At 40.6% G+C, this 23,241-nt stretch overlaps 1 protein-coding gene across 2 annotated transcripts; it reads left to right on the plus strand.

Annotated features, from left to right (window-relative positions):
- Window positions 1–351: 351 nt before the first annotated feature.
- Window positions 352–23,172, plus strand: cenpw (centromere protein W). Of its 2 annotated transcripts, XM_069888294.1 has the most exons (4): window positions 352–544; window positions 3,252–3,365; window positions 3,850–3,891; window positions 22,766–23,172. In XM_069888294.1, the coding sequence occupies exons 1-4, from the start codon at window positions 425–427 to the stop codon at window positions 22,790–22,792; spliced, it is 303 nt and encodes a 100-aa protein (XP_069744395.1). In that variant the 5' UTR covers window positions 352–424; the 3' UTR covers window positions 22,793–23,172. The 2 variants fall into 2 exon arrangements, with proteins under 2 accessions (XP_069744395.1, XP_069744396.1); XM_069888295.1 differs by lacking the exon at window positions 3,850–3,891 and having other exon boundaries at window positions 356–544.
- The last annotated feature ends 69 nt before the right edge of the window (window positions 23,173–23,241 follow it).

A 23,241-nucleotide genomic window follows, 5' to 3' on the forward strand; every position in this document is an offset into this window, starting at 1 on the left:
TTCTCCCAGAATCACAGTGAGGCTTTCGCGCAAACAGAAGAACTACTGAAATGGTCTTTGCCTTCAGACAGCTCCAAGAAAAGTGCAGAGAACAAAACAAAGGACTCTACATCACCTTTGTTGACCTCACCAAAGCCTAATGTATTATTAAAGCATGGACATCAATACAGCTTCATGCGCAACTCGTTTTTTTCACAAAAGCAAAAAGGTGTTTAAAAAACTGCTTGCAAAAAAGTTTTACCATTAAACTTTATTTGCAAGAACACGGAACAAAACCAACATCTCATCTGACAAGGGCGCGGCTTCAACCGTTCGGCGAGCGCTTACGTCACAGCGGGCGCCCAATCGCAGTAGGGGTTGTGACGTCACAAAAGGCGTCCCCAATTGACAGGAGGATGGTTCGGGAGGTTGGCGCCGGAATTTGATGGTGATGCCTGGGCAGCGGCCGGTGATCGTGAAGCGCACGGTTCCGCGCGGAAGCTTGCGAGCCGTCTTCAGGAGGCACAAGCCGCAGCTCAGGCTTGGCAAGGACGTCGACGTCATGGTGAGGCCTTGGGCTCAAACATCGCACAGTCCGCAAGGGAGCGGGCGAAGGAGAGATCCAGAGAGGGGAAGAAAAGGGTCCGGGATAGGGACAGGAAAGGGTCTCGGGTGGGAGGGGAAAGGTGGAGGGAGGGGAAAGGTGGGGGGGAAAGGGGGAGGCTCTCTGGGGGTGGGAGGGGAGAGGGGGAGGCTCTCTAGGGGTGGGAGGGGAAAGGTCGGGGGGAAAGGGGGAGGCTCTCTGGGGGTGGGAGGGGAGAGGGGGAGGCTCTCTGGGGGTGGGAGGGGAGAGGGGAGGCTCTCTGGGGGTGGGAGGGGAGAGGGGGAGGCTCTCTGGGGGTGGGAGGGGAGAGGGGGAGGCTCTCTGGGGGTGGGAGGGGAGAGGGGGAGGCTCTCTGGGGGTGGGAGGGGAGAGGGGGAGGCTCTCTGGGGGTGGGAGGGGAGAGGGGGAGGCTCTCTGGGGGTGGGAGGGGAGAGGGGGAGGCTCTCTGGGGGTGGGAGGGGAGAGGGGGAGGCTCTCTGGGGGTGGGAGGGGAGAGGGGGAGGCTCTCTGGGGGTGGGAGGGGAGAGGGGGAGGCTCTCTGGGGGTGGGAGGGGAGAGGGGGAGGCTCTCTGGGGGTGGGAGGGGAGAGGGGGAGGCTCTCTGGGGGTGGGAGGGAAGGGGAGGATCTGGGTAGCAGGAAATGATCCTACTTGAGGAGGGAGGTAGGAATGGAGGGTTGGGGAGGGGAAGTGGATAATGGACAGAAGGGAGGGTCTGTGTTGAAAGTTTGCTAAATTCTCAGTTACATTCTGTGACTCATTCAAATTATTAATACAGCCTGCAGAAATCATGGTGCAGGAAAGAGGGGCAACTATTCTGTGAGACTGTCCTGTTTAATAGTCTGAAGTCTTTCTGGATATTTTGTATGATAATCCTTTCACTTTATAAATACCCCTTGTGCTTTTACTATGGTTATGTATACTTTTTGTGCTAATGGGCCACAAAGTCAATCAGTCTATGTATAGAAACTCGACCTCATTTGTGGTGGCATGTTTAGTAACATGCAGATGTTGTAACCAGGTTTCTGAAGTCTGTTATTTTAGTCACTGTTTTCTGTATGATTTTTTTTAAATTAGCAATTTTCATGCTGTGTTTCATCAGTGTTTTTTTTTAAAAATGACATGTTGTCTGGTTCTTGTCCATCTCACAGCTGTCTGCATGTTGCCATATGTTCAAAGTTATGATTTATTGTCCGGGTACATGCATGACATCACATACAACCGTGAGATTTTCTTTCATGCAGACCAGGCAGAATTTCTCCAAGAAAAAATACCTATGCAAAAGAAAAAAAAAAAGAAAAAAGCCCCAGAAAATAAATATTCAATAATAAATAATGCTTAGAGTCCTTAAATGAGGCTCTGAGTTTGTCATTTATAAGTCTGATGATGGAGGGGTAGCACTGTTCCTGAGCCTAGTGATACAAGTTTTGTGGCACTTATACCTCTTTTCAGATAGCAGCATCGAGAACAGAGCATGTCCTAAAAGGTGTGGATCCTTGTCTATTGCTGCTGCTCTCTGATGCCAGCATTCCATACAGATTTTCTTGTTGGTGGGAAGAGTTTTGCCTGTGATGTGCTGGGCTATGTCCACTATCTTTTGCAGGGCTTTCTGATCTAGTATTGGTGCCCTGATATCAGGCTGTGATGTATCCGGTCAGCACACTTTCCACTACACAACTGGAAGTTTGCCAAGGTTTTTGCTTCCGCAAACTCCTGAGAAAGTAGAGACACTGACGTGCTTTCTTCTTGTGTTAGGTCCAGGAAAGGCCCTCCAAGATGGTAACTCCCAGGAATTTAAATTTAGTCATCCTCTCCTAGTCTGGGTACTAGTTCCATAGGGTTGGAGCTAAGGCCTTGGGATGTTTCAAGAGTTGTGTCCTGTTAATTTTCTCATCAGAGTTATGATTTCTGGGCTGCATTCAGTTATCACAATTGCTGGTATATTTTCACTTGTCAATAAGGAAATGTTTTTGTTGTTAAATTTCACTTGCATTTAGACCTGTAGCACCAGTAAACTTTAGCAACTTGTGTTAATTGATCAGTTTTTACAAGTGATTTTATTTTTACACCAGTCATACCAAATGGCCATATGATAAATTAATGGCTTTGCATTTGATTTTGCCTTTGAACTTAAGAACTTAAGCTTAACTTCCAATTTTGTATTTCAACGAATTAAAAGCTGTAATATATTGCCTATGTGATATTTCACTTTTTGGATGTCATCCTTCAGATGAAAAGAGCAGAGCCTTTTTGGAGATTTAATTAACACCAATTTGGTTTTGCAAATTGAGTGGAAAACTAAGCTTTTGTATAGCCTTATGTTAACAATGACTTGGTATGTGCTACAGTAGAATAACCATTGAGTCTATGAAATCATCAAAAAGGATAGATGAAAGTAAATTCTCTAAACTTTTCTCGGTTCAGTGCATTGACTTGAAACGCTAACCCCATCATCTTTCTTGAGTTGCCATCTGACCTGGATGATTGTCATTTGCCTTATGAAGAGACTGAAATAATTTATTCATTTGTTTCAAATTACTTGGTTCTAGGGAGAATTTTCCTGCTTCTTCCTCTCCTGATGTGTTTAATAACATTTGAAGAACCCTTCTCACTGTACCAGTATAACGTGACAAAGTTGATACTTCAAAAATGTTTTATTTGAATTGTAGGTTCATTTAAACTGTCTCTTATTCCTGCATCGTCTTGCACAAGAGGCTAGGATTAGAGCTGTTCAAGATAAGTGTTCTGCCATTCAACCAAACCATATCAAGGCAGTGGCAAAGGTAAAGCTATATTAATTTATTAATGCATTGATATTTTTCATTTGTAAAATCAGGTATACTATGTCTAATGAACATCATTTTTTGTGCATACAGCATTTAAAAAAAGTCTCTCATGTATTTACAGTAATATTTGTTGACTTATTGAAAGCATTTTTGTTCATTGAAGCTGAATAGGCCTTGCTGTTGACATAAGCGAGAAAGTTGAACATAGATATCAAAGAAATGGTAAGATAGGCTGAAAATGGCGTGATTCAGAGAGCAAACCAGATGAGAAAATATGCAATAAATGAGCCTAGACTCAGTGAGGGGGTCTTTAAGTACCAATCTCTTGATCCCTGAAGCCAACAGAGTAGGTAGATGGATGGTTAAGAAGATGTAAAATGTACTCCATTGGCTGAAATACAGAATACAAGAGCTGAGGGATCATGACACAAATGAGGCTGCAGCTATCATTCTTTGTACTGGCCTTATGTTTATATTACAGAAAGAATGTGATACGTCACCGGAGAAAGTACCACAGGAATGGGTAATTATAATTGGGTGCAGATTGGCTTTGTTGAGGTGGGAATGGAGATAACTGAAAGGGAGTTTGACATGTAAAGGAAAAAAAATTTTTTTAGAGCTGGAATAAGCCTATTTCCCCTGACCTGCAAAAATAATTAAATGATTTTTGTTATGGAACAGGCATGCCTGTGATGTCAGTTAATAGCTTTGTATTGTGGCACACAGTAGAACCATTTTAGATTAAATAAAGAACACAAAGGATTAACCACGTCTTGTGTGAGTGTGTTCTACAGTGAGAGGAATATACAACAAATTGGCAATGAGGATAACAATGTTATCCCACACTCCAAATGTTGGAGGGGGTGAACAGAAGATTTTAAACAGAAACTACAATGAGCATGAGCTGCTGAAGCTCATTCACAGTGAAACAAAGGAAAAGCCAAAAATGGCAGAAGGACGTTTTGAAGAGTAGAAGGAATCAAAAAACTGGGATGAGTATGTTGAAAGATTCAATTTGTTCAGTACCGCTCGGGGAATAAGAGATGCAGAGGGCAATTTAAGAAAACAGGCAACATTTCTAAGTGAGGTGGGAAGCAGGACATGTAGCCTGATAAAATTCCTAGCGGCGCCCACAAGCCCAGATTCTATGTCATATAACACTTTGTGTGCTCTAGTGGGAGGAAATCTGTCCGCAAGACAAATAATGACGGTAGAAAGATACCAGTTTTGGACTAGAAAGCAGAAACCAGGTGAAACCATGAACCAATATATGGCTGAATTGTGTAGCTTATAGAAAACATGGAGTTTGGAATATTCTTAAATAAAGCCCTAAATGACAACAATTTACAAGTAAAAGACGATTAGACATTGATGCTGCACATGAAGTAATGCTGAGTTTTTGAAATGGCCAACCAGGGTATTATACAAGGAGAGCAGTGGGAAGATCAAATTTTTTAAAAAATGGAATGCCTGGAATGTTTCCGCTGCAGAAAATGTAATCACAGACCTGATAACTGTTTCTTCGAAAAAGCCAAATGTTACCTATGCTACAAAGAGTGACTCATTAAGTGCAGATGCCCAAAGAAAAGGGAAAATAAGTAAGAGGATCACCCCAAGAAGGGAAATCAGAAGTCGAGAAGTAAAACACACAAAGTGAGGAACCTAAAGGAAGAGGAAAGTTCAGACAAAAGTCTGAGTAATGACCCAAATAGCTCTGAAGAGGACAAGGTGATGGAAGTAATGTATGTTAATAATGTGACAAACCGCAATTTGGAAATATTGATTCCTGTTAACATTAAACAGCAAACCAGTTCAGATGGAGCTGGACACTGGGGCCACGGTATCCTTAATGCCAAAGATCTTAAAAACAAGAGTATTGCTCACTCTCAAGGTGGGACAATCTGACGTGGTGTTGAAACAGTCACCGGAGATGAAATCAAAGTGCTGGGAAAATGCAAGTTGGACGTCGAATAAAAAGGACAGACATTTAAAAGGTAACCCTTTTCTATTGTGGACACAAAGGGATACGCTTCCTTTGGAAGCGATTGGATGTCACAAATCCATTTGGATTGGAAGGACACTGGGGAAATAAAAAAAGGTGCAGACTGAGCGAGAACAAAATTCCAAATTGGAACATGCGCTCCAAAAGTACCAGATGGTATTTGGAAAAGACCTGGGGACAATCCAAGGAGTCCCGTGCAATCTGCATTTGAAATCGGAGGCCAAACCCAAATTCTTCAAACCAAGGATGATTCCTTTTGTGATGAAGAAGGGAATTGAAGCTGAACGCAACAGACTTCAAAACAAAAGAATCCTTGAGAAACTGCAATACAGCGATTGGGCCACCCTGATAGTTCCTGTTAGAAAACCCAATGGTGAAATTCGAATTTGTGGTGACTATAAGGTCTGCAAGTACCCCAACATCCAATTCCCAGAACCGAAGACTTGTTTCAAACATTGAATAGTGGTAAGTTCACGAAATTGGATTTCTCCCAAGGATATCAGCAAGTTGAATTGGATTCTGAGTCGAGAAAATATGTGCCAATCAATACTCACTTAGGATTGGTCACATATACCAGAATGCCATATGGAACATCAGCAGCACCCGCTGCACAGAATAAATGTGGTATTTTACCTAAACAGCATTATCATTACTGGTCGTGATGGTGTGGAGAACTTGGCAAACCTGGGAAAAAAATACTAATCTGACTTAAGGAAGCCAAGGTCAAGACAAACGAATGTTTATTGGTTCCCTCAGTAACATATTTGGGATTTTCAATCAACAGTGAAGGAGTCTGGATGAACATAGCAGGTACTGAAGCTGTCTTCAGGGCACCTTGCCCCACAAATCGACCGGAAATACAGTCATTCTTAGGTTTGGCAAACCATTATCAAAAACACTTTCCTAACATGTGGACATTGTGCAACCTGCTTAACCAACTACTAAAGAAGATCAACAATGGTGTTGGACAACAGAGAGAAAACTTGCAAGCGGTTGAAGAAAATTCTGACCCCTAAAGATAATGTTCTCATTCACTACAACCCTGGCGGTCGACGTGTCACCAGTGGGTTTAGGAGCAGTATTGTCACAGATCACAGAAAAAGGAGAACAACCTGTAGCTTGCGCTTCTCATTCTATAATGCCCTGTGAACGACTGGAAAAGGAAGGACTGGCCATAAATTTTGGTGTCAAATGATTTAATCAATACAGGTACCTATATGGTAGAAAATTCACCTTAGTGACTGTCAAAAAGCCGCTGAGTTTAACCTTGGGCCCGAAGAAAGGCATTCGGGTACTAGTGGCCATAAGAATACAAAGATGGGCAATGCAGCTCACAGCATACAATAACAATTTAAAACACAGTCCAGGGAAGGAAATCTGCCAGGTGGATGCTTTATCGTGCCTACCTCAACCAGAGACAGAACAAATAGAAGGATTGATCAACTGGACAACAGAGGCTACATCCATTAATCAAGAGCAACTTCAAGATTTGTCAATTACATCAAGAACTGTCAGTAAAGAGTTATGAAATGAGTCAACAAAGATTCTGTACTTCACATTAAATAGATGGCCCGAACCCAAGAGGATTAGACCTGAATTAAAACCTTATTATATATGACGCAACAAGATATCGATCGAAGAGGGTTGTTTATTGTGGGGAACAAGAACAATCATTCTGAAGAAATGGCAAGCTGCCAAGTTAGCTGAACAATCATCAAGGGATGGTCCAAATGAAGTCCCTAGTGCGCATGCATGTCAGATGGCCATTAGTGGACATTGATCAGACTTTGAGAAGAGGTGACATTTGCCAAGAAATGTAACCTAAAGCACCCCAAGCTGAAGTTAACCCCTTGGAAATGGCCTTCGTACCTCTGGCACTGAAATCTCTTGGATTTCACTGGTCCATTTAAGGGCAAAAACTTCCTGATTGTGGTGGATGCACACTCCAAATGGCTTATGGTATCCCAAATGCAGATACAACAGCAGAAAAAACAATTGAGAGACTAAGGAGTATTTTCTCAATGTACGATTTGCCAGTAGAACTGGTCTCTGACAATGGACCACAATTTATGTCTGATGCTTTCAACCAATTCCTGCAACCAAAAAAAGACACATCTTATTGGCATCCCTATCAGCTGAGTACCAATGGCGAAGCAGAATGCTTTATTACAGACTTTTTAAAAAAAAGCCATGAAGGACCAGAAGTCATCGAACATAACGTGGCATCACAGGATCGCAAATTTTCTATTATACAGGACAACCCCACACTCTACAACAAGATGCATGCCAGCAGAATTGATGTTTGGGTGCAACTTGAGAACCATACCTTTCTCTGTACACTCAAACATGGGGCTCCATATCCAGCAATCAGCATCTTTAGGTAAACCAACCAGGACTCCAGAAGTTGGGCAACAAGTATTGATGAGAGATTACTGAGAGAATAAAGAAACATTGATAAGAGTGCTTCTGAAAAAAATTGAGAACGGTGTTCATATTCTGTATGGGTGGGAGAAATGATATGGAAGCGACACATCGACCAATCGAGAGCAATAGATACTCCATTTCTGAGGTGCATGATCTCTTTGATGCACCAGATCCAGAGTGGGTATATGCCAATGAGGACATTTTGGATCTGACCCAGTTATTGGATCCAGGGATACCCTCACCATTGGGTACACAGGAGAGTGATGAGTCGCCACTGGACATTCCAACAGTAACTACCCAATCTCTATGGTTAGTCGATGAGAAAATGGTACTTTTCCTTGCAAGTCCGGAGATTTCCCCGGAAAGGCCAAAGGATTCTCCTGAGAAGTCAAAAAGTCTTCCATCACCAAAGAGATCTAAATGTGAGAAACGTCCTCCATTACATTGGAAGGATTATGTCCCATGATTAATTGAGAAGTATTGTGTTTAGCAATTTACTTGTTGCCACTGACTAATATTGTTGGTATTTTAGTTTTTTTTTGGGGGGGGGAGAAGACTGTTATGGAACACGCATGTGTGCGATGTCACATAATGGCTTTGTATTGTGGGACACAGTAGAACCTTTTAAAATTAAATAAAGAACACAAAGGATTAGACTTATCACCTATGAGTGTGTTCTAAAATGGGAGGAATACACTATATTTTTGATTTAAGTTAATTGATAAGGAAGTTGTGTAAACATTTGTTTCCACTAATTTGAGTAATGGGATGGTGGAACACGCACACACTCTGAAAGGAATGTCATGTTTTTTTTTAAAAAAAAAAGTACCTCAACCAAATGAAAGTAATATTAATTTAAAGCCCAATTTTAGCATGAACATCTTTCTGGACTTTCAAATTCTTACAATTGTGTAACCTTCCTAGATCTTCAATGGTGTACCCATATGCATCCTAATTTAATTTTGAGGATTGTTGTGCCCATGCCTTCCATCTTTAAGCTCTACAATGCCCTCACAAAACATATTTTTCTTTTCAAAAATAAACTGCCTCTTGCATTTGATAATCTGTTCCAGAGTCTCCTACATATTTCATTGTCAAATATTGCTGGATAACACTATAAATGCATTTATAGTGTTATTCAGCAATATTTAACAATGAAATATGTTTGAGAAAATGGGACGTAATGGAGTACTAAACGAGAACTTATCAGTTTGAAGTTTGATGATTATTTGAGTAATGGGAGTGGTGAAATAATGAGATCCCATCTGCACATGTGCAGCCAATCTTTGAATCCTGAAAAAGATGACCACTGGTATAATTCTGTCAAAAAGAGTATTTTATTGTGAGGCATACATGCAACACTAGAAGCTACCTTAACAACATTCAAAGTAATTATGGGACAGTGAGGAGGGCATATTATCTCACCACTCCCATTACTCAAATAATAATCATCAAACTTCAAACTGGTAAGTTCTCGTTTAATGCTCCATTATTTTTCATAATGATCGTTGGCAAGAAAAATAAAAGAGCTGAATATTATTTAAAGGGTGAAAACCTACAGCATGCTGTTGTGCAGAGGGACTTGGGAGTGCTTGTGCATGAATCGCAAAAAGTTAGGTTGCAGGTGTAGCAGGTTATTAAGAAGGCAAATGGAATGTTGTCCTTCATCGCTAGAAGAATTGAATTCAGGAGTAGGGAGGTAATGTTGCAACTGTATAAGGTACTGGTGAGACCGCACCTGGAGTACTGTGTCCAGTTCTGGTCTCCATATTTGAGGAAGGATATACTGGCTTTGGAGACGGTCCAGAGGAGGTTTACTAGGTTGGTCCCTGGGATGAAGGGGTTGACTTATGATGAAAGATTAAATCATCTAGGATTGTATTCGCTCGAGTTCAGAAGAATGAGAGGAGATCTTATAGAAACATATAGGATTATGAAGGGTATGGATAGGATAGATGTAGGAAGGTTTTTTGAGCTGGCCAGGGAAATTAAAATGGGAGGACACAGTCTCAAGATTCGGGGGAGTAGATTTAGGACAGAGATGAGGAAAAATAGTTTTTCCCAGAGAGTAGTGAATGTTTGGAATTCTCTAACCAGGGAAGTGGTTGAGGCTGCCTCATTAAACATATTTAAAATTCGGTTAGATAAATTTTTACATGATAGAGGGATTAGGGGATATGGGGAGAAGGCAGGTAGGTGGAGTTGGGTCATAAATTAGATCAGCCATGATCGTATTGAATGGCGGAGCAGGCTCGATGGGCCATTTTTGGCCTACTCCTGTTCCTACTTCCTATGTTGGTTCGTTATATGAGATTTCAAAGCTCAGTGGTCTCGTTTTCTCATTGTCTGAAAGACCAGAGGGTACATCAATGGACCTCCAGTTCACTTGGCAGCCTGCAAAATTGCTGCAGTGAAATTTTGCCCTCCGTCCTCAGAGGTTTATTGTAAAACCTGTTAAATGTTCTTTCATTTGACCATCCTACCTGATGGATGATATCCCAAATGGGGACTTCCGCTCTACTAGCAGTAGCTGCCACTCTGGTTGAATGAGCCCCAAACCGAGTGATATCCACTCTGGCAAAACTCCTGGTCCTCTTTAGCCACCTGGCCAAGATCTGAGAGAATGCCTGCTGATGCAGTTTCCTGTAATATAAGCAAGAATCCTTCTTCCCCTCGTGAGTACATTCAAGATATTGTCTGTTACCACACCACACATAATCTTTCATCCTCTTGATAAGCATACAATTTAAACTTTGTTCCAACACTACCAGGTTCATTAACATGAAATTCAACAAAATCATTTTTCCAAATGATATAGTCTAAGTGTAAACAAGTTAACATCTGTGTTGTTTGGGCCAAAGTCAAGGCCATAAGCATGAGCAATTTCCGTGATAAATCATGCAAATCAAAAGTGTACATTGGCGACACATGTCGCAACAAATCCAACACAACTTTAACATCCCAGATGGCTTGATAACGTGGCGTAGGCGGACGTAAGCCCCTCATGAATCTTGAAATCGGAATGATTCCCAACAGTGTTCGGTGACGCCTAGTGTCAGGAAGGCTGCCTAAGCACTCTTGGCCATATTGATAGCACTCTAACTGCCTACGTGAACATAAAACAAATCAATGAGGAAATGCAAAACATCTGAAACGGAAAAATAATTAACATTTAAACTTTCATAAATACAAAACAGTTGCTATTTGTTAACATAAGTGGTGTTTTGCTTCCGAGTTGACTTTCTCCATGAAGCACAAATAATGTCCCATGATTAATTGAGGTTTATTGTAAAACCTGTTATGTCATGGGACATAATCCTTCCAATGTTTTCGGCTGCAATCCTTTTACGCAGAAATTTTCGTGCCAATCCTGCAAAATAAAAGATCGAGATGAGTGAGAGGATGGGGAAGGAGAGATGCCGGTTGAACTAGCAGTTCCTTGTTCCTTTTCAACAGTAAAGGCTGTTCAAGCAGAATTCATTTCAGCATTGGAAACCAAGACTGTGGGGGGTGGGGGGGGGGGGGGTGCAATTTGGCACCCCAAGGAGTCCAGTGGCCCCGTCCTCCTGAACTTTGTGCAGCTACTAATGAGAAGTGGGGGGGGGGGGGGGGGAAGCATAGAAATTCAGTTCTGCCCAATCAATCGTAAAGGCGCCTATGCCTTCTGCTTTGGGGTCTGGCAACCAGGATACATATCTCGGTACTTAGGCATTTAAACGAGATGCAAACAGATCTATCTCTGGCAACCCAATATTTTGACTATCAGATTAAAACTTTTTTCCCCACTCGACATCCATTCTGCTGTATCATTGAACTTCCTAGACATCAAATCTGCCTGATAGTTCAGGCACCCTGGCAAGTATGTGGCTGTAATCCAGATATTCCTTTCGATACACCAACTCCACGTCTGTATTGCAAGCCAGTTATGTAATGAGGTGTTGTCTAACCTCATCAACACATGCATATCCCTTTTCTCTGCACAGAAAGACTTCAGAGCCAACATTTCTAGAAAGTTAATGCCAGATGCTGATGCCAGTCTAATCTCTTGAATAGTCCATCTGGCACCGACAGAGGTAGTTAAGTCTATGGCAGCCCATCATTCACCACTAGCATCTGATTGGATTTCCATATCAAACTTTCCAATCTCTTGAATAGTATAAGCCTGAGATACATTTGTCATCCACCACGCAAGTTCTGCTCTAGCCTCTTGTGATAAGCTCATAGCTCTATCAAAATGACCCCTGGCAGCCTTTAAGGGATGTACTTTATCTCTTTCCAGGAATCTATATTTTAGTGAACCGCACTAAATGCCTGGGAAAGCAGCCACCAATTTCCCAATTACTTTTGCTACTTTACGTATAGAGGGACGTGATTCTGCAATCAAAGCACTCTTCTTCTTTCTTCTTTGGCTTGGCTTCGCGGACGAAGATTTATGGAGGAGTATGTCCACGTCTGCTGCAGGCTCGTTGGTGACTGACAAGTCCGATGCGGGACAGGCAGGCATGGTTGCAAGGGAAAATTGGTTGGTTGGGGTTGGGTGTTGGGTTTTTCCTCCTTTGTCTTTTGTCAGTGAGGAGGGCTCTGCGGTCTTCAAAGGAGGTTGCAGCCCGCCGAACTGTGAGGTGCCAAGATGCACGGTTGGAGGCGATATCAGCCCACTGGTGGTGGTCAATGTGGCAGGCACCAAGAGATTTCTTTAAGCAGTCTTTGTACCTCTTCTTTGGTGCACCTCTGTCTCGGTGGCCAGTGGAGAGCTCGCCATATAACACGATCTTGGGAAGGCGATGGTCCTCCATTCTGGAGACGTGACCCACCCAGTGCATTTGGGTCTTCAGCAGCGTGGATTCGATGCTTGCGGACTCTGCCAGCTCGAGTACTTAGATGTTGGTGATGAAGTCATATCAATGAATGTTGAGGATGGAGCGGAGACAGCGCTGATGGAAGCGTTCTAGGAGCCGTAGGTGATGCCGGTAGAGGACCCATGATTCGGAGCCAAACAAGAGTATGGGTATGACAACGGCTCTGTATACACTGATCTTTGTGTGTTTCTTCAGGTGATTGTTTTTCCAGACTCTTTTGTGTAGTGTAGTCTTCCAAAGGCGCTATTTGCCTTGGCGAGTCTGTTGTCTATCTCTTTGTCGATCCTTGCATCAGATGAAATGGTGCAGCCGAGGTAGGTAAACTGGTTGACTGGTAGTCATGGTGGGGAGCTGTCTGATGGAGGACCTCAGTTTTCTTCAGGCTAACTTCCAGGCCAAACATTTGGCAGTTTCCGCAAAACAGGACGTCATGCGCTGGAGAGCTGGCACTACAAGCCACAAAAATGTCTACCTTTTTATCTTTTGGCAGGGTTATTCTCATGGATGCCGTATTTAAGAGGAACCTGAGGAATTTAATTTTTCTGGGTGGGCTGAGGACGGATTTTTCTGGGTGTATAATAAATCACAGTTCCTGCAGCAGCGTCGTAGTGACGTTCACTGCTCTCTGTGTTTCGCCCATGGACCTGCCAATCATGATGGTGTCATCCAAGTTACCCATCACCATCCTTTCTGAGGTAGGAGAAAACCGGTTTCAGCAATTTGGTAAATATTCTGGGTGCAGAACTAAGACCATTAGGTAGTGCCTTATATTGCCACAATTTTCCCTTCCAAATAAACTTCAGGTACTTTCTAGAAAGCGGGTGAATAGATATTGAATAATAAGCATCTTGTAAGGGCCATAAAATAGCCTTTACATAATATTGGCATAACAAAGTGAATCGTGCTCATTTTAAAATGTTGGTATAAGACATACTCATTTAGGTCAGAATAATCTAAGATCACTCTTGTTCCCTCGCTTCTCTTGGGGCTCGTGAATATGTTTGAGATGAACTCGTTCTCTTCCCGGTAGCAGGGTTCTATTGTGTTTTTGCGTTCTAAAGCCATAATCTCTTGTGTAGCTTCCATGAGCTGGGGGCTGCGTATATAATTGTATAAGCCCTTTCTCCTAACCAGAGGGTATTTCTGTGGGTCAAACTTGTTTTGAAACCCAGACACTGTATGTCGTACATTAACATCAGTAGAAATATTGTACCATTGGCTAAAGAACATTGTTAATCGACCGCCCACAATCTTATCATCACAATTAGAAAATGCACTCAACTGTAGCTGCTTAATTTTTTTCGGCATGCTTAGCCAGCGTGGCTGTGCAATCTGGCTCGACCTCTGCAAAGAGGTTTGGGTGGGAAAATTCTGCTGCTGCTTTCTCCACAGAGAATGTTCCCCTAAAAAAATGCCTGTGTGGTGGTGCCGCCTGAGAGGTATATCCTCTCTTAAAGCCCTCCGCGTACCTGAGATAGGGATGAAACATAGCAGTTACTCTTGCATGTACTCTTGAGCCTCTAACCACTCCAGCCGCTGCCTTCTGTTGCTCATTCAGGTCCTTCACCTGTTTACTCAGATCATCACCAACGAGAAATTTAGTGACAAGTTTAACGGGTTTGTATAAATGATCATACAGAACATTTGGATCAGGCTTTATCAGCTCCTTCCGGAAGGCATTAAAGTTGTAATTAGCATGGGAGAGCAACCCCAGCGCATCTTGTTGTGATTCTGTTATATCTGACGACAATGTCTGGGCAAATGCAGTGATATCTTTAACAAGAGAGCCCTGTAATCTTTGCAGCTTCATGTCCTTGGCTCTTGTGGGGATGTTCAAATTGTCCCAAATTGCTGGGTTTACTTTTGGTACATTTAGCAGAAGGCAATTATCTGGGCAGGGATATTTTTTAATTGTCCTCTAGCACTATCTCTGAAGATATTAGATACCAGATATGATATTGACCCTGCAATTTCTTAATCGAGGGGTTGCCCAGTGCCTCTTGGTACTGCAAATTTTGCTGTGATCGATGAACTTTTCTCTCATTCCGACTAATGGGAGAAGAATATTGGGGGATTAGGTGACTCGATTTCCATGTCTGGCCCCTCAGGCTCAACCTCATCCCATTCTTATTGGAAATCAGATTCTTCCCCCTGCTCAAAAGGTGCTTGTGGTTTACTCACAATTGCTGATATAATGTCTTCAAACTTGTCCAGTCTTAGCTAGATCTCCTCATTGGTTGTCGGCTCTGCATTCTGGCAGGCTTTTGTGTCGGACCCCGATCAAGTGGGTGCCCATGGATCAGAGACACTTGCTTTGCTTTTTCTCAGGCTTTTTGTGCAGCTGGTGGTCATCCTCGCCAGTCGAGGGGGTGATTAACAATGCCCGTCGAGTGGGTCATAGAGTGGCCAGGCCTTGACTTACTAGGTGAAGGCACCTCCTCTTCACTGCCGCTATAACTGAAGAGACATGTCCTCACTGAGCTCGCCTCCTGCCGTGGCATTTCTATATCACTTCCTTCCATGAAGGTAAGTTGCTGTCACCTGATCCCATCCACAATGGAGGTAGATTGGCTTGCTCTGGCCGAACCCCCAATGGGGGTAGGTCAGCTTTGCTGCTTCACAATGGGTTAACTGCTCCCCAGCTGGCCCACTGGTTCTTCGGTGCTTCGATTGTGCTATAGGAGCTCTGAGAGCTTGAGGCCTTTTTGCTGAGCTTCTCCCCTACCTCAGAGCCCAGGATCCTTCCACTGGCTGCCCTGGATCACTTTTTAATCACCTCCTTCAGGGAGAGACTCCCTGAGGTTCATGGTCGGCCTCCATATGTTGATTAGATTGTCTTAAACACAATTTACTGACTGTTATTGAACTTTTGTCGGCTCTCTAAATGGCGCCCGTGCGCAGATGGGATCTCATTACCAATGAGATTACGAAAAATAATTTCTGTCAATTGTTAAAATATGATGTTTGGAAGGTACTACGGTGGAGAACTACAGAAGTAAAGAGCAAATTGATGTATTAATGAGTGCTTCAGTAAAGAAATGGGAAGGACTGCATTGCTATTAATCAGTACCATTTTTATTATTCTTTTGCCAGCACTTGTGTATTAACTACAATCATAATTGTGAAATATAAAGTGTTCACAATCACAACTCTGGAGACAAAGTCTTGGAGAACAGGTTTAGCTTTATTTCGAGTCTGCAGAGTCGGGTGTCCCTGGTCTGGAGACACACCGGAGGTTCAGAATCATCTCTCTTGGACAGTCCCGTGCTCAGCATCACCCCACCTTCATTTACTTTCTTCCAATCTGAATTCTCCTTTTCCCTTCCATCAATACAGGTATCATTCAGTTCCTCCCTCTTCATACATCGCATGTTATGTTAATTAGTTCATTCCCTCCTTAGGGGCGTCTAAGTTAATATTCATGTCTCTATTAAGCAAGTGCAGTACTAGCTATAGACTACCTTAGGTCACTGTACCAGCCTGAACCAGATCCTTGCATACTTGGGCCTCCTGATGAGAAAAAGCCTACTCACTAGTATTGTCTGTTTTCAAGCTCTCATCTACATTCTTTGCATTCCATCCCTTTTCACAGAATGCTGCGAGTTTAATCATCTTCAACCATATTTCATAATAATGTCTGTAGACTTCAGTTATAAACCAGGTCATTTGCTCAATAAGTGAGTTATTGTTAGAGGGTAGGAACTTAGACAAAAGAACAAAGATTCTGTGCATGTTGATCTGGAGTAAAATTTCACTTACTTGTCTCCTGAGCTCCTTCTGTTCTTCCCCCTTCTGCCTTCTGGTTTCATTCTGTTCTGCAAGATTATTCCACAAACATTACTTCCATCTGGACAATTTATTCTTAATCTCTCCCCTAATAGCTTCATCATCATTATCCTCTTCTCTACTTATCAGATACCAGAATGAACAGCCTGTATCTATACTACCTTTATTTTCATCTTTCACTCTCCCACTTGATCTGGCACTTGCCTCTGCCCCTTCATTTGTCTGTCATTCTATACCCCTCACATCCTGTTCCTGTTATACTGCCACCTTTACACTCTCATTTTTGATGGGGGTTTCTGATTGGAAATGTTTACCATTCTCCCACTGATGCTGCTTGACCTGCTAAGTTCCTCCACCAGATTTGTGGTTTTATTGCAAAAGAATATGGGAGATATGAAATGCAGAGTAGGAGGACGAGTCCAGTAGCTCAGACTCAGCATCTCCTTAGAGGGAAAAAAAAGCAACTAGCTCATTTTATAGGTGTTGATTCAGGAAATCAAGTTCCTAAAATTGTAGGATTTAGTGTTGAGCTGCAAATGTTCCCAGATGGAAAATGAGGTGCAGTTCCTTGATGAGCTGCTTTGGATCTCAATATTACAGAGTGGAATGAGAAATTAGAGGCCCATAACAAGAAACTCAGTGCTACAAATGCCCCTTTCTGTCTATGAATGAGTACTGTGTCAACAGTAACCTGCTAATGTTTATATACCAAGGGCTGTTCAGATGGAAACCTTCATATGGTCTTGAGTTGCATTCAGAGGTGACTTGCTTTAACTTCTGGACAGCATCTGCTCAAAAGTGGAATCCAGATTAAAACTCATACTCAAATGGCCAGCAGATTGGGCAGTATTTCAAGAAAGTTAATGTCGTAGTTCAATAATTTAATCAGCACTTTGAAATTAAGATGTTCTTGCAAAATTGGTTTGTCAGTTCCATTTACAACTGTTTGGGTATTAAAGCAGTCTATTCTAAGTTGTTCCAGGGTGGTATTCAGTCTTGGACTAATAAATGGTAAGTGACATTTGTGTCAACACCTCACTGCTAGACATCTAAGAAGTGAGTCAGATAATCACTTTATTAAACTGTAATATCATCTTGAGTTCAGCAATGAACTGAAGGATAACTGGACTACACACAAAAATGTGGCCACGATAACTGCCGGAGGCGAAGTGTTCGGAGAGACCTGAGTACCTTTATACACAAGGCATTGAAAGTTAACAATGGTTACCCTAGAACTGCAAACATCACACATTAGAACAAAGATTAAATATTGTGCACTACTCTGGCCACGTTACACTGGAAAGAATGATAAGGTGATTTGCAAGGATAGTGCTTGGACTTGAATTTTGAAAGGCTGTGATAAAATGTTAAATGAGTTGAGGGTGAAGACTTTAGTGTGGCTACAGAGATGGTGCCATATTTTAAAAAAAAATGGAAGAAAAACCTTGAGGGAAATGAGGAGGGCTATACAAAGATATGAGTTTGCTTTGGCAGGTAAGGTGAAGAAAAATCATAAGGGCTTCCATAGGTATATTAAGATCAAAAGGATAGCAAAGAACAAAGTTGATCCTCTTGGAAGATCAGAGAGTTTGGCTATGTATGGAGGTAGATGAGGCAGATCTTAATGTTTTTTTTTTGCATATGAAAACTGGCACAGAATCCAGGTAAGTAAGGCAAACAAACCATGAAGTCAAGGAATCTACACAGATTAAAATGGTGCTTGTTTTAAAGTGAATAATGGTGGGTAAATCCCCAGGGCCTGTTAAGGTATTGCAGAAGGAGGAGGTTAGTGTAGAAATTGCAGTTGTATTTAAAATGTTCTTAGCCACAGGTGAGGTGCTGGAGGATTGGGGAGTTTTCATATTGTTCCATTTTAAAAAAAAATGTCTCCAAAAGTAACCCAGGAAATTGTAGGCTAGTGAGCCTGACATTAGTAGTAGCTAAGTTATTGGAAGATGTTCTAAGTGATCAATATACAAGCATTTGGATAGTTGGGGACTGGTCAGGGATAGTCAATGGAGCTTTCTGTGTGGTGGATTGTTTAACAAATCTTATGGAGTTTTTCAAGGAAGTTATCAGGAAAGTTAATGAAGAAAAAAAAGGCTGTGGATGTTATCTATGTGGATTTTAGTAAGATCTTTGACAAGGTCCCAAATGAGAGATTAGTCAGAAAGGTTCATTTGCTCATTGTTCATGGTGAGGTAGTAAACTATATTCAACATTGGCTTTGTGGCAGAAGACAGAGAGTGGTAGTGAATGATTTCCTCTTGACTGGAGACCTGTTCCTAGTGGTTTCCCATAAGCATTGGTCCTGGGTCCATTGTTTTGAACATTGTAACACAGAAAACAGGCCTTTCAACCATTGTCTGTGTGTTGAACTCGTATTCTGCCTAATCTCACTGACCTGCACTCATTCCATACCCCTCCCATTTATGTACCTGTCCAAATTTTTCTTGTTTTAAAAATTGAGCCAGCATTCACTCCTTCAGCTGGCAGCTCGTTCCATCCTTTCACCATTCACTGTGAAGAAATTCCCCCTAATGTTCCCCCTAAACTTCTCCCCTTTCACTCTCAACCCATGTCCTTGGGTTTGCATCTCCCCTAACCTCAGTGGAAAAAGCCTACTTGCATTTATTCTATTTATTACCCATCATAATTTTGTACATCTCTATCAAATCTCCCCTCATTCTTCTACACTCCAGGGAATAAAGTCCAAACAACAGCTGAGTAAATCTTCTGACCTCATTCAATTTTATTTGTATCAATCTCTAAAACTGCACACAAGTCTCCAAATTTTACTTCACCAACATCACATACAACTTTTTAAAAAAATTATAAAATTTAAAACCACAAAAATTTTAATAATTTTGTAATATACAAATCGCGCGCGCATATGAGAAAAGAGACCCCCTCCACTCCCATTAGTTCCCTCCTCCCTTCTCTTCTAGCCCCCTACAAAAGAAAAAAAAGAAAATAAAGAAAATATATAGGACAAGAGATCGTCAACAGAGGTATCCCATATTGTAAAACTTTTTAGAAAACGGAGACCTACTTTAGGAGAAAGGGAATGTCAGAGTTTCATTTAAATATTCATACTAACACTTTGTAAATATGGGCTCCATGTTTTGCGAAATATATCTCTTAAATTATGATATTTTTCAAGTGGTATGGAACTCCGAACATCTGCATGCCATCTCTCCATACCAAATCTATATCCAACTTCCAAGTTATTGCGATACATTTTCCAGCTATTCCCAAAGCAATTTTGTACAAATTTCATTTGAAATATATTCAATTTTAATTTAGGTTTAACCCCCTCTTAATAAATTACCAATTTACAAGCAAAAAGATTTAATCTTAGGATACTGCCAAGTAGAATGCAAATAAGTACTAACTTTCTGTCCAAATCTAAAACATAAATCTAAAAAAGTATAGTTCAATTTATTTAACTTTTAAGGTGTCAAATATAACTGATGAATAAAATCGATTCCAATTTCGATTCCTCTAAAATTCTTTTAAAGAATTAAATGCTTCTGTTAGGAAATTTTTGTGGAAAGGAAAAATGACAAGAGTTTCTTTAGAAAAATTAATGTGGAATTATGAATTGGGGGTTTTGCAGCTCCCCAATTTTATGTATTACAATAATAGAACTTAGTGTAAAATAGGAGAAGGAAATCCACGAGACTATTAATAAATGGAAATCAAGATTGTTAATAGCAAATAGAGGAACTCCAATATTAAAACATTTAATCGAGCTTTGGAATAAGGTTGATAAGGAAATTGGAGGAGGAGGAGGTTTCATGTTTGGAAGTACACCCTTATTTCAAAATAGATTTATTCCATTTTCTATGGGAAACCAATTTTTAAAGATTTGGAAATATCTGGTTGTTAAGACCATTGAAGATTGTTTTGAAGCAGGGAAATTTATTACCTTTGATAAAATGAAAGAAAGGTTTAAGGTATCTGAAAATACAAGGTTTTGTTGTGAACTTTTTGCGTGAAAATTTTGGTCAAGATCCATTATTGCCAGTCGAGACAGGTGAAGTTTTTATTGCGTAATGGAGATAAAGAAATTTATTTCATTAATGTACAAGTTGTTCCAAAAAAAGCTCAAAAAATAGGGGTACATAAATCAAGACAAAGATGGGAAGAAAATTTCAATAAACAAATGGTGTGATTGGATGGAATTGTGTAGAAAAAATATGAAAAGTACAATAAATGTGAGGTGTATGTTAGTACAATGTAATTTTATTCATCAGTTATATTTGACACCACAAAAGTTAAATAATTTGAACCAGATGTCACATACAACTTGACCACAACATCACAATTCCTGTACTCAATACTTTGATTTAAGAAGGCCAATATGTCAAAAGCTCTCTTTATGACCCTATCTTCCTGTGACACCACTTTCAGGGAACTGTGCATCTGTATTCCAAGATCCCTCTGTTCTACTGCACTCCATTTACCATATATGCCATACCTTGGATTGTTCTTCCAAAATGCAGCATCTCACACATGTCTGTATTAAATTCCATCTGCCATTTTGCAGCCCATTTTTCCAGCTGGTCCAGATTCCTCTGCAAACTTTGAAAGCCTTCCTTACTGACCACTACACCTTCAATCTTTGCATCACCTGCAAACTTGCTGATCCAATTTAGCTAAACATCCAGATAAGCTATTCTCAATGGGGTCTCAATGCACACCCCCCCCCCCCAACCCCACACGTTGGCCGCAACATATTTAAGTGGGTCCATGGACTGAAATCATATTTTTATTTTTCATTTAGTTGATAGGCAGAAGTACGGAAGAAGCCAACTAAATTTTATTGCTTCACAAGTCTTAAGTGGGTGGGGGGGGGGGGGGATAGCCAAAAAAAATGTTGAGAATGGCTGACCTGGAGAATGAATGGCCACATATAAATTAGTGGATCAGCACCTAGTATTCTTTCTCAGAAGACTCCAACCAGATGGCATCAATGTCAGTAAAGGAGCATGATAATATTTATGTCATCACAGATGGTAAAAGCATAATCAGCTGTTTTTGTTCTGTGTCTTGTCTAATAAAAGAAAGCATCCCTTGTACTTTTTTGTGTACTTTGTGTTCTGCAACCAGATCTGTCGTCGGACATACCAAGGTTAGTCTAATCTTCTATACTTTACATTATCCCTCAATTTATTTCATAACTATTTTGTTTTGGAGCAAATCACCTCTGGAATCAATATTCATTACCTCTTTTACCTCTAGCTTCTGTCCATCTTTGTCTTCCTGAAGTTGAAAGTTTTCCTCTTATGGGTAAATTCAATATAATTTGCAATATTTCACCTGGTTCAGGTAATTTGTCTACTTCCAAAGATGCTAAACCTAGGTAAAGGCAGCAGCAGTATTAAGAACCTACTTAATTCTCTACTTTCACACATGGTTAATTTTGTAGTTGGCTTTGCACTAATTATACACTTGTATATGATCTTTGATTTGAAAGACATTAATTTTATTGGTTTTTTTGTTATGTTCTTTGTATACTAATGTGCCTTTACAATTTCACTCATCACTGGAAATACTCACCATGAGTCCTGCAACATTTTGAGAAGATGCTACACTAATCTCAGAGATGGGGAAGTAAAACAAGTGCAGGGAATGTTCCAGATATGGTGATTTAAGCTGGTGGTCATGTACAGAGAGCACAAAACAACTTTACTATGACTTCTGCCCAATTTGCATTTTATGTTTTAAAATAAATTTAAACCCAGTACAAGGCGAGTTTAATTGTTTTCCTGAAATGGAATGGAATTTATTCATCTCTGTACTTGAGGTTATTAATGAAATCAGTAAATCTTTTTTTATTGAATGTGGAGATTCTGATATAAATCTGTAACTTGAAAAACTAGATTTAAATACCGGTCTCAACTGAATTCTGGATGCAGGCACTGACTACTCCCTTTTTTTGGAATTATTGGAGGGGATGTGTAAAACTAAACCAAGATAGTTTTTCATTTCTTGAATCACTATTATTGCACTTAGCTTATCTCTAAGAAAATTAGGTTGATCATTTTCAGTATGTTTTAAGATAATAAAACAATGATTTACAGTAAATAATTTTTCAGATTAAAGTATTTTGTTTCTACCTTGTGTTCATAGTTGTAAACTGATTACGATGCTCCTTTGATGGTTTTCCAACTAAATGAAATTTACTCTTGTACAAATATTTGTGACCTCCCAAGTTATAATTAAGACATGACAACCTGTTCTCAGATCACTGTCTTCAAAGCATATGATAGATTATTTAAAAAAACTGAAGGTATGTTTCTTTTTTTTTGAATTTGCAGACTGTTCTGAAGAAGAGTAGAGGCTGAAGGGAAACTTTTTTTATATTTGAGGAACCAACATTGACTGTAGGGGTTAAAATGTCGTTGACGTTCATATTACCATGTAAATATGAGACTTTTGAAGAGTTGAAAGATTCTGGCTAAAATCATGTTGTGATATTTTTTCAGAATGCTATTTCTTTCATTATTCCAGAACTTTTTATATGAATGAGGAAAAATTGATTATTTTTAAAATAGCATTGCTTCTACAAAAATGTACTGTAAAATTCTATGCATGTGATTAATCCATATTTCAATCCAAGGTGTTTATTCACTGAAGGAGTAGTTGTTTTTAACATGCTGAATTGCTTTAAGGCATAATGATCATATTTTACCTTGTCCATAAATAAAATTTATTGAAAACTTTATGTATTTGATTTTTGTTTTTGAAAGACTACAAAAACTAAGTGTTGGTGGTTACTGTGTTGCTCATACTG

The sequence above is a fragment of the Narcine bancroftii genome, chromosome 6 (assembly GCF_036971445.1).
Source record: "Narcine bancroftii isolate sNarBan1 chromosome 6, sNarBan1.hap1, whole genome shotgun sequence".
Lineage (NCBI taxonomy): Eukaryota > Metazoa > Chordata > Chondrichthyes > Torpediniformes > Narcinidae > Narcine > Narcine bancroftii.